Source organism: Diabrotica virgifera, chromosome 6 (assembly GCF_917563875.1).
Source record: "Diabrotica virgifera virgifera chromosome 6, PGI_DIABVI_V3a".
Taxonomy (NCBI): Eukaryota; Metazoa; Arthropoda; class Insecta; order Coleoptera; family Chrysomelidae; genus Diabrotica; species Diabrotica virgifera.
In genome coordinates, this window is record NC_065448.1 from 213,766,476 (window position 1) to 213,779,605 (window position 13,130).

Sequence of the window (13,130 nt, forward strand, 5' to 3'; positions counted from 1 at the left end):
TTAGGCCTTTTTTGGACCGATTATACTATACTACCTCCGTAACTTTGGAACCGTTCATTTTAGAAGGGTTATGCATAGGACCTTTTTTATTTCAAATTTAATGTAGAACAATTTTGTGTAGAGGGTTGTTCATGCTAAACCGCTTAGTTTTAGAAATATTGACGAAAAACCTAAAAAACTACGAATTTGCAGATTTCTCCCCCCTCTCCCCCCCAAACCCGACGCTCAAAATGGTGTGACTTTTTTCTGAACATTATGTGGACCATATAGAACAATTTGGTGTTGGAGGCTAACTTTCACTTTGGATGTCTGGGTTTGGGTCTAACTATACCATCCCTAATAGCACACGACGTCCAATGGACGTCCAAAATAGGTCCATTTTTGGTCCTAACGTCCATGGACTATAAATGGACGTCCTTTGGACGTCCCATGTTGGACGTCCTTCGGAAGGAATAAATATGGACGTCCTTTGGACGTCCGACGTTGGACGTCCTTCGGACGGAATAAAAATGGACGTCCTTTGGACGTCCGACGTTGGACGTCCTTCGGAAGGAATAAATATGGACGTCCTTTGGACGTCCGACGTTGGACGTCCTTCGGACGGAATAAAAATGGACGTCCTTTGGACGTCCGACGTTGGACGTCCTTCGGAAGGAATAAATATGGACGTCCGACGTTGGACGTCCTTCGGAAGGAATAAATATGGACGTCCTTTGGACGTCCGACGTTGGACATTCTTCGGACGGAATAAAAATGGACGTCCGACGTTGGACGTCCTTCGGATGGAACAAATATGGACGTATATATACTGGACGAAATACGGACAATTCCCTAATAGCACACGACGTCATTTGGACGTCCAAAATAGGTCCATTTTTGGTCCTAACGTCCATGGACTATAAACGGACGTCCCATGTTGGACGTCCTTCGGAAGGAATAAATATGGACGTCCTTCGGACGGAATAAATATGGACGTCCTTTGGACGTCCGACTTTGGACGTCCATACTGGACGAAATACGGACGTTTTATGAACGCTTATATTGGACACATTATACCAATTACGAGATCAAATAGCAAAATAATTCAATAAAATATTAACTTGCGTTAACTTTACGTTAATGAAATACAGTCAAACCTGTCACTAACGGCCACTAAAATGAAAGAACTATTGGCCGATATAGAAAAGTGGTCGTTATTGCCAGTTTTTGTAGCCTAGATATACAGTACAACCTGTGTTACTGGCCACCTGTACTAACGGCCAGTTTAAAAATTCCCCAAACCAATTATATCTAGACTACAAAAACTGGCAATACCGGTCACCTTTCTATATCGGCCAATAGCTTTTTCATTTTTAGCGGCCGTTACTGACAGGTTTTACTGTAATTAGTGTGGGGAATTTTTAAACTGGCCGTTAGTACAGGTGGCCGGTGTTGGCAGGGGGCCGGTAACACAAGTTTTACTGTAGTTTAAATCGATTAGATCGAAAGATTAAATCTTAATTCAAAATTGTATACTAAATTATTACAATTATAAAACTATATAGTTTAATATCCAAAACATGTTTTGATTTCATGTAATGTAATGAAAATCTTATTTGTAAATTATTGGTTACAATGTTTAACAACAGGAAATATTCAAGAATAAATAAAATAAAAGTTTCCCCTAACAACAAAACATTCCAGGAATTCTACTATCAAAGTTCTATTCCGTGAACATCTGATTAAATTATGGCTGGAAAGTTACCACAAGATATTCTATGAAAAGAGTACAATGTCCTCCTGGAGGGGTAAAATTTTCCATACTCTAAAGAGAGGCCATTTACTATTCAATTTGCGTTCATTTTCAAATTTGCCGCGCGAGTATCTATGTAGCGTCGCGTGGTCATTGGTCATCAAGTCATCAATTATTTCATTTTCATCATAAGATAACCTAAAAATTTAGTAAAAATTTTGATTGGAAAAAAATGCATCGATAAGGGGGTGAAAAATGGAAATTAGTGGCTTTTTTTGCTGTACTCAACTGTACTGTTTAGTATGCTAATAGTTTTGGCTATGGCTGGATCTCTTAAACAATTATGTAAGTATTATAAAATCCGTTTTCAATTTTCTTTATGAAACGAATCATTTATGCATGTATTACCTGTAAATATTTTGATTTTTAATTGTAAAGAATAGAAAAATTACCGTTCATTTTAATTTTTTTTAGAATCAGCTGAAAGTGGTCTACAAAAAACCAGATATAACCAAAATAAAGATATAAAAAGTGTATTGGCTAATTGGAAGAAACAACATTGTCCATGCATAATAAGTTATTACTTTATAAACAAATATTAATACCTAGGAATGGAACCTGGATATAATCATCAAGAAGATAGCAGGAATCCCGACAAACAACTTAAATAAGTACAAGAATATTGAGGAAATCCTCCTCGATACTACTGGGCAAACTAGAAGATTGAAGAGGACAAAGCCTTTTGAACTAGTTTGAGTGATAGGTGATAGTGAAAAGCAGAGCATAGTGCGTGATGTGGCTGTGTATGTTAGAATAGTGCACGATCTTGTTAGATTAGATAAGAGACGCTATCGGGTAAGCTCTTCATTTTAAGAAACATTAGTAATTTAGGTTAAATTAAAATTGCTCATTGGTCAGTTATGACCAGATTGCTTTTTTTATGTTTGGCAAAAAGGGCGTAAGTCAGAATTGCACATTGCTAATGTTTTGATGATTTCTGGACCAGCAAAAAACTGTTGTAGACGTAAACTGTATGTACCAATAAAAAGAGCCGATTTTTCTGGTCCAGAAATCATCAAAACATTATCGATGTGCATTTCTGACTTAAGCCCTTTTTCCCAAACATCAGAGAATTGTAATGTACAAATTCTCCTATCTGATTTTTCATGAATTTTGTAGGAGACGAAAAACCATTTTTAGGATCATCTCCTGCTTTCACATGTAAATTTTGACATGTCTTGTAGTAAATAGATAGTTGAATTTACTACAAAACATGTCAAAAAATATATGAAAACAGGAGGTAACCATAAAAAAGTTTTTAGTCTCTCTTACAAAACTCATGAAAAAACAAATCGGAGGTATGTCACATCAGTGACTATATCCAGGGAATGTCTAAAAAATATACTTTGATGTCCCAAGAACCAAATATAACCTTTATATATATACAGGGTGTAACAAAAATACAGGTCATAAATTTAATCACATATCCTGGGACCAAAAATAGTTTGATTGGACCTAACTTACCTTAGTACAAATGTGCACAAAAGAAAAGTTACAGCCCTTTGAAGTTATATATTAATAGCACCAAGGGCCTTAGAGGCCCATGGCTTGAAAAGTTTGTTTTTTCTTCATTTTCACGTTTCTTTATGTACTGAGATCTTCTCTGGCTTGATATGTGATTTTTCTCCATTCCTTCCTCTTATTCATTTTTCTTTTCTGACCCTGTAACACCATTCTTTCCAAATCTTTTTCGACCTCTTGCTTCCATCTATTTTCCGGTCTTCCTCTTCTCTTTCTTGAAGCTATAGTGTAGTTTAGTACCCTTTTCGGAGTCCTCGTTTTTGGCATCCTTTCAATGTGACCTCGTGATCTAAGTCTCTGTGCCTTTATCACTCATTTGAAGTTACAAAATGAAAAGTGATTTTTTCCAATGTATCGAAAACAATGTGCTTTTGTGCACGTTTCAATTTAATTATTATTGTAGTACCTACCATTTAAACAACGTTTTAAAAACTTTTTTGCCTCTTATTGCTTTTTCGAAAAGTCAATTTTTATCGAAATATTGTGAATATTTGTCAAATCCACCACATATTTGTATATGGTTAAGTACGATTATGGAGACTTGGTAATAATATGCAAAATTATTTATGCTTTACATTTTTAGGTATATTTTGAACCATATTAAAAAAGAAGCCAGACTCGATAAAACGTGCCTTATCGAAAAAATACAAAGAGGCAAAAAAGTTTTGAAAACACTCTGTTTAACTAATGGTACCTCAGTAATAGTTTAATTGGAACATACAACATTTGGGGGGTTTAAAGGAACAAAACCCCCATAAAATTTTTACGTGGACATATTAAAAAAGAAGTCGCAACTCGATAAAAACTGCCTTATCTGAAAAATACTAAGAAACAAAAATATTGAATTTAACTAATGGTACCACAATAATAAAATTGAATTGGAACATACACAAAAGTTTGGGAGGATTTAAGGGATCAAAACCCCCATAAAATTTTTATGGGGTGCACAAATTTCACCATAATTTTTCTTTAAGATATTCCTGCCATAATAATGCCACATGTCACATGTCCATTTTCAATAAAAAATCGCTAATAGTTTTCGATATAATCGAAAAAATCCATTTTCATTTTGTAATTTCAAAGGGCTGTAACTTTTTATGTGCATATTTGTACAAGGTAAGTTAGGTTCATTTGAACTATTTTTGGTCCCAGAATAATGTGATTTAATTTATGACCTGTATTTTTGTTACACCCTGTATATACAGCCCATTACGCACCACCTTAAAAATTGGGCATTTTTGATGTCTCGAATTTCCTAAACCTGTTGTTGCATCTAAGTGATTTTTTTTATAATATTCTAGCCTAGGCCCTAGAATATGTTACCTCCTTATGCTTGTCATGCACAGGGAGCTATACTGTAATATATATTATATCACATTACTATAGAGAGCGATATGATATAATATACATATATTACAGCATGACAAGCTTAAGGAGGTAACCTATAGCCTAGGCTATAATATTATAAAAACATCACTTAGATGGGACAACAGGTTTAGGAAATACGAGACATCAAATATACCCCATATTTAAGGTGGTGCGTTAATTTCTTGGAGAAGTGTATTGTAATTTAATGTAAATACTGTAATATCCAATAATTGTAATTTGATATAAGATGAAATATAAGTTCCTTAAAAAATATATTTTTTATTTCCCACAATACATTCTCCACAGGTCTAAATATCGTCGCTAGACGTCCACCGAATGACCTTCCAGGACGTTAGATGGATGTTCAGCAGCAAGACATTGGACCAAACTGGGACATCCTATGAATGCCCAAATGACGTCCACCGAACGTCCCCTCCGACGTTAGGTGGACCTCCATTGGACGTTTAACAACTTGGCCTTTGGACCAAAATTGGACGTCCTGTTAAGGTCCAATTCACGTCCCCTAGGACGTCCGATTAAGGTCCAATTTACGTCCGATTAAGGTACAATTTACGTCCGCTTAAGGTCCCATTTACGTCCGATTAAAGTCCAATTTACGTCCGATTAAGGTCCAATTTACGTCCGATTAAGGTCCAATTTACGTCCGATTAAGGTCCAATTTACGTCCGATTAAGGTCAAATTTACGTCCTATTAAGGTCCAATTTATGTCCGATTAAGGTCCAATTTACGTCCGATTAAGGTCCAATTTACGTCCGATTAAGGTCCAATTTACGTCCCCTAGGACGTCCGATTAAGGTCCAATTTATGTCCGATTAAGGTCCAATTTACGTCCGATTAAGGTCCAATTTACGTCCCCTAGGACGTCCGATTAAGGTCCAATTTGCGTCCGATTAAGTTCCAATATACGTCCCCTCGGACCTTAGATGGACGTCCAATGGACGTTCGGTAGCGCGACATTTGGACCAAAATAGGACGTATAAAGGACGTTCCTCGGACGAAAACGGACGTCCAAAGGACGTCCCTAAAGTCCGTGAAGGACGTCCAATGGACGTCCATTGGACGTCCTTGTGCTATTAGGGATACTATATGTAGTTTCGATTTGAATGAATACGCTAGGCACAGTGAGTACGGAATATTATTATGGTTTGAAAATAAATATACAGAAAACCAAAATAATGATCACCGATAGAATTAGAAACAACCACGCAGAGATAAGAAACAAGCCTGGATATGAAGTGGTCAAACAATTGAATTACTTAGGTTAAGTTATTACTAACAGTGGAGGATGCGAAGACGAGATCCGTCGATGAATCACAAAGGCCAGATCGGCAACAGATAACAACTCGTAAAAAAATATGGAAGAACACTGATATCACAAAAAACCCAAAATTACGCTTTGTTCGAGCATTGATATTTCCTATCGCAACCTACGTTTCAGAAAATTGGACAATCAAAAAAGCCGATCCGAAGCGTATGATGGAATTTGAAATGTGGGTCTACCGTAGAATCTTGCGCATACCATGGACCGCACAACGCCCAAATAACTCAATCCTAGCAGAAATTAACATAAAAACTAGACTCACTACAACTATCAACCAAAAATACTGAGATATTTTGGACATATAACTAGAAGAAGAGAAGGTTTTGAGCGAATGATAGTTGAACGCAACGTAGCGGGCAAAAGATCCAGAGGAAGATCTCCAGTATGATGGTCGGACCAAATCGACCAAATAAAGGACATGATTGGTTACTCATTCTCCAAAGCAAAACAATGCGCACAGGAGAGAGGTAATTGGACAGAAATAGTTAAACAAATTACATGACGCCACTACATCCTTACGAAGGAGAAAAGCGACAAAGGAGGAGTTTGGGTTTATCTTTTGTAGGTTTATTGGTTGATTTTTCATTAAAAGTCCCCCTGTGTAGAATAGGTTTTATTATTATTGCTTATTCATCCGAATTAGTCCTGGGGAACTGGGAGCACAGAACTGAAAGTATTATCGAATTTTGACTACTAAAGGGCTTTTAACGAAATGAGTCACCAAAGTGGTGACCAAAGAACAAACCACAACTGATGAGGAGCTGTAATGACAATGGATGGAAGTCAAACACATTCTGAATTTACACCGGGTGATATCAACATTTATAAAATTCCGGGGTCTGCTCAAGCCACCGGATTCTGCTCGGAGACGGAAGATATCGAGTACTTGGGAGAAAACAGAACGAAACCAAAGAGAAGAATCAAATCAGCGATACTGACAGTGAAGCAAAAAAGAAAAAACTTCTTCTTCTTCTTCTTCTTTTTGCATAGACATGACTCTGTCTGTTTTTTCAATGTGCCTCTAGTAAGTTGTCGTTCCATCGTTTTCGTGGTCTTCCCACTGATCTTCTTCCTATTGGGGAACCGTCTCTCGCTGTCCTGACTATCCTATTTGTTGTCATTCGGCTTATGTGGTCATTCCATTCTATTCTTCTGTTTCTTACCCAGTTATTAATGTTATCCAACTTGCATCTCCGTCGTATATCTGTACTTCTAGCTCTGCCCCATAGAGTCGTACCATCGATTTTTCGAATGGTTTTCATCTCCGCTGTTTCGAGCAATCTTTTTGTCCTCTCTGTGTCGGTTCGTGTTTCTGCCGCGTATGTCATTATTGGTCTGATGACTGTTTTGTAAATTCGGCCTTTCATTTCTTTTCCGATATTTTTATTTCTCCATATTGTGTCATTCAGGCAACCTGCGGCTCTGCTTGCTCTATTCACTTGATATTCCACTTCTGTTTCGAGCCTTCCGTAGCTAGATAGTGTGATGCCTAGGTATTTTTTTTACCTAGGCAAAAGAAAAAACAGATATAGGAAACTAAAATAAAAAAACAGTCAATGGCTGCCATGGAGGGCGTAATGAGAGCTATGAGGAAGGAAATGGACAAATATTAAGAAACTGTAGATGATCAAAGAAAAGAAATTTTAATACTAAGCGACAAAAATAGAAATAGTTCAGAGAAATAAGGAAAAAAATAGCCTGTTGGTGACACAACCCCCTCCAGGCCGAAACCAAATTTTTTGAGTAGTGTGGACATCTATAATAATCACCTATATGTTTCCTGCAGCCGATTTTGATGATATACATAGTTATAAACAATTGAAGATAAAAAAACGCTAAATTTTCGCTTTTTTCGTTTATTGCCAAATGGCTAAGCATTTTCAACAAATTTGGAAGTAAGAAACTCATAAACCATATAAAAAACTTCAATATGGCTCCCCCCGAATATGTCTATCCTTATTGGTTGCTTAGAAAATTGCAAAATAATTCATAAATTTTGAGTTTTTATAAATATTCATAACTTATGTAAAAAATGAACTTAGAATCTTCTTATTACACGGAATGCTGGGACTTCTGGTGCTTAAATTATACACTAAATTTCATAACAATTGGTCAACTAGTTTAAAAGTTATTTAATTTGTTTATCCCAAATTAATTTTTTTTGTAACACTATAAGTCAGAAAATGATAAAGTTACAGTAATATTCTGGATAGTTTATGAAAGAAGAAGATTTATACTAATAACTTAATTAAAAAAGAATGAAAAAAATAATTCTAAGTAGCGCAAAATTATTTTGCAAGAACATGTCGATTTATTGCTTATAAACAATTAGAATAACTTTTTAACCATTACCCGTAGAAAAATTATTAAATTATTTTTTCACATTTAGAAAGACTGAATTTTTATACAAATTTAAAAAAAAATTGTCCTAGGGCAATTAGGGACGAAGTTGCCGCCCCCCCCATTTTTTAATTCACAGCAGCTTTCTTTATAACAATTACGAAATCAAATCAGTCACATTGGAAATAACATACTTCAGAGTTTTAATGTACCAAATATAAAAAATATATACTTTTAAACAAATCGTCCACAAAGCTTCAAAATGTGACCCTTAAAATCGGCCGGCCTCGAAACTTGGGAGATCGATGAGAAGGGGGAAGGAAATGTTAGCTGTATCTCTTGTTCTCGTCTATGAATTTCTACGTTTCTTTTTTTAATTCGTATGTACTTTTTGCGTACAGTACGAGTATGCATTATTTAAATAAATTAATTGTTACATACACCATCAAATTTGTTTAAACAACTTTTTTTCAATTTTTTTAATAAAATTTGAAGTAATTTTAATCACAAAACATACATATTTATGAATAATATAATAATACATAGTTTTTTATTAAACTTAGTAATAATTTAAAGTATGAAAAAACAAATTATCCCATTCGATGGTTTCTAAAAATAGTATTGGTCTATGGAAATCAGAAAATCTCAAATAAACTAGGTTTTATTTTTTTAGTAAACATGCTATTAGATGAATGAAAAACTTAAGTTACAGAACCACCAAAAAAGAGATAAACGTAATTGATTGGGGTTGGAAATTAAGCTAAGAACCGTTAGTGCCGATCCGATCAACAGATCTTCTTTATATCAGATATTTTATTAAAATAAACTATCTGCTCTTGCAAAACTGGTTGCACCGAGTACTTGTTAGTACAGAGATATAAATAGTTTATGGAATTCGATTATCAAAACCTCAATCTTTCTCTATTATCTATTTTGGAGTTTCTTTTTTTAATCTGTATGTACTCTTTGCGTACGTTACGGATATGTTTTTTGTTAATAAAGTGGTTATTTAATTAACAATGTAAATTGTGTAAACAATTTTTGGAAATTCTTTTACGATATTTTTAGGATGACTTTGTTGACAATTATAGGAGTGGATCATATGCACTTGACTTTACAAAAACTTATAATAAATGGGTAACTGATAATTGTTACGTTTTTCATAAAAATACAAGTATTCCTAGATAAACCTCCTTTAATTTTATTTTAATAGTCTTGCTATCATACCAAAATGTATGAAATATCTTAATTTTTACGTATTTTTTATGGGAAATAAGCCACAATTTTATTAAAAAATGAATTTATTAACGTTTCGAAGCCCAAATCGGGTTTCGTTTAATCTTAATTTTTGTTTTTTTGCAATCTTAAAATTGTAACTTTCAATGTTGTAAGATACAATTATTACAATATTGTAGAAAATTTCTGAAAATAATTTTGTTCTCTCTCTAATTTTGTTACATTCCATTTTTCGTTTATCTAGTAGCATGTTTATCAAGAAATAAATCCTAGTTTATTTGAGATTTTTTATTTTCAATTTAATATTATAGGCCAATTTTAGATTTAGGAATAATTAAGAATAGGATTAGTAATATAATAATTACAGGGTGTAACAAAAATACAGGTCATAAATTTAATCGCATATTCTGGGACCAAAAATAGTTCGATTGAACCTAACTTACCTCAGTATAAATATGCACATAAAAAAAGTTACAGCCCTTTGAATTTACAAAATGAAAATCGATTTTGTCCAATATATAGAAGAGATTTTTTATTGAAAATAGACATGTGGTATTTTTATGGCAGGAGCATCTTACAAAAAAATTATAGTAAAATTTTTACACCCCATAAAAATGTTATGGGGGTTTTGTTCTTTTAAACCCCCCCAAACTTTTGTGTTCGTTCCAATTAAATTATTAATGTGGTACTATTAGTTAAACACAATGTTTTTAAAACTTTTTTGCCTCTTAGTACTTTTTCGAAAAGTCAGTTTTTATTGAGATATTTTAAATATTCGTCAAATCCACCACATATTTGTATAATATGGTTAACCCAACAAACATATAATAGCTGGTCAAGCTAAATACTGAGTACTGCAGCTGATTAGTAGTCGCATAAAAGTGACAAAGGCTGTTTAAGCTATTTTGCTGTTTAATATGTCGAACAAACACTGCTTCAGATTATTTGTAAGCCCTTTTGCAGCCAATTGACTTAAGCTGAATATTAGACTGGAGAAGCGCTATTTAAGGCACTTTGTATTATAGTATTCAGCATATCTTATTCAGCTGAATGCTAAGCTGAACTAGCGCTGCTGCAGAATTTTTGTCTACTTTTGATCAACAATGTAAATAAAACTTAACAAGAGGCTGGGGAAGCGCTATTTAAGTCAGTTCATAATACATTATTCAACCTTCTCTATTCAGTTATATTCTGGGCTGAAATAGTGCTTGTCCAGAACTTTTGTAAGTACTTTTAATCAGCAACTTTATAAAAGCTGATATAAAGCTGAAAAGGAGCTTTAATTTAATTAAATCGTTCATATTCGTTGCAAAAGGTGTATACTTAAGTTCGATGAAAAATGGCTTCTGCAGCTGATGATTATTAAGTATTATACAATTGCTTATATTTGCTATATAATTTTAATTATTTAGATAAAAGATATACACTGTGCTTTACTTAATATTTAAAAAATATGGATAAAAAATCAATTCAAAATTTTAAAAAAATAAAAAAATCTGGCCATTATTACCGAAAATTAAAGGTAAACCGTTCAAATTATGAAGAGTTTTTAAAAAATCTATATGCACCAAGTAGTGTTTCTTCTCATTCAAAAGCTAACGACACAGCATCAGGATCAGGTAATTTTGTTTTAATTTTGTGAGTATATTTTAAATAAAAAATAATTTGTTACATAGGTTCTAAAGAACAGGAGTGTATTTCTAGCACATCAAGTGATCTTGACGATAATCTAATGGAAACCAGTGAAACATCAGATGATGGTGACCAGTTTATTGATGAAGACATTTTTAAAACAGAAGATACTGAAACGCAATTATTGCCTTGTTCAAGTACCGAATTAGGAAATTGGGCAATCCGACATAATATTACACATGCAGCTCTAAAAGATCTCCTACAAATAATCAAGAGACAGTATGATTCTAGTTTATTTATCGATGCTAGAACATTATTAAAAACGCCAAAAAATACGAAAAAAAGTTGTAAAGTTATACAGGGTGGAGAATATTGGCATCAAAGTCTTGACGTTTGTCTAACGAACACTTTTAAAAACTTGTCAAAAGACATGTTAATACAGCTCAATGTAAATATAGATGGGTTGCCAATATATAAAAGTTCCAAACGTCAGTTTTGGCCAATTTTATGTAGCATATATGAAATGCCTGATATACAACCTATGATTGTTGGCATTTTCCATGGAAATAACAAGCCTCTAGATATAAATGAATTTTTGGAGCCTTTTGTTGAGGATGTTAAGCGGCTGCAATCAAATGGACTCTGTGTTAATGGGCATATGATTCACATAAAAATTAGATGCTTTATCTGCGATTCACCTGCACGGGCATTTATTAAAGGTATCTGTTTTTTTTAATTATTGCTTAAATTGACTAGTTTATTTTACAGGTGTAGTCAATTTCAATGGGATTAATGGATGCCTTAAATGCACTACTGAAGGCGAATATTCTTATCTTTCTCGAACTGTTGTATTTCCTGATATAAAATGTCCTCTTAGAACTGATGCAAAATTCAGAAGTAAACATTATGGTAAGCACCATAAAGGGCAAGAGTCACCAATTTTGAAAATTTCCGAAGTTGACATGGTGCAGGATTTTATAGTAGCAGATGAACTACATCTTTTAGAGCTAGGTGTGATGAAGCGTTGTCTAACAGGATGGAAAGATGGTTCTATGGGTTTCTCAAGTAAGCTATGTGCTCGTGATATTGAGAGGATCTCCAAACATTTAATATCTGTGAAACTTCCATCTGAAATTCATCGTTCCACAAGAGGATTAGATTGCCTGGCATACTGGAAAGGAGTAGAATGGCGCAATTTTCTTAATTATATTGGAATTGTTATTTTAAAAGATGTGTTGAACACTGCCGTTTATAAACATTTTTTACTTCTTTTTGTTGCTGTTAGAATATGTTCTTCTGACATGTATGCTGAAAATCGTTCGGTTGCCCAATTAATGTTTGAAAAATATATAGATGATTTTAAGATTATTTATGGCGTACAATTTATTACAAGCAACATTCATAACTTAGAACATGTGGTTGATGATGTTAATAGATTTGGACAACTTTTTACAATATCTACGTACCCATTTGAGAATACATTATTTCAACTAAAAAAATTATTGCGCCAAGGAAATAACAGTTTGCAGCAAATTGTTAATAGAATTGGCGAAAGAAATTTAATATTGAGCAATGATACAAAAAAGACAAGTTTACAGCCAGAAATTAAGAAAAGGGGGAATGTTATCAAGTGCTACATTTATTCTCATAATTTTTGTTTAAGTAATGTTTTCAAAAATTCATGGTTTTTAACAAATGACAATGACATTGTTCAAATGAATTCTGCATCAGAAAAAGGTGGTAAAATATTCATACATGGAAAATCTGTTAAGAAAAAAGAAGATTTCTTTAGTTATCCCATTCGATCATCAAATTTACACATATATATTTGCAACATTACAAATTTAAATAATATGAAACTTTATTTGCTAGAGAATGTTGTTTGTAAAATGGTTGTT

At 33.6% G+C, this 13,130-nt stretch overlaps 2 protein-coding genes across 2 annotated transcripts in view; one reads left to right on the forward strand and one right to left on the reverse strand.

The window, feature by feature from the left end:
- The window catches only part of LOC126887197 (protein abrupt-like), a 285,519-nt gene that overhangs the window by 50,611 nt on the left and 221,778 nt on the right, over positions 1-13,130 (reverse strand). The window lies entirely within an intron of this gene.
- LOC126886297 (uncharacterized) lies at positions 5,879-13,120 on the forward strand. The gene is made up of 4 exons (XM_050653169.1): positions 5,879-5,963; positions 11,277-11,951; positions 12,001-12,535; positions 13,105-13,120. The coding sequence occupies exons 1-4, from the start codon at positions 5,879-5,881 to the stop codon at positions 13,118-13,120; spliced, it is 1,311 nt and encodes a 436-aa protein (XP_050509126.1).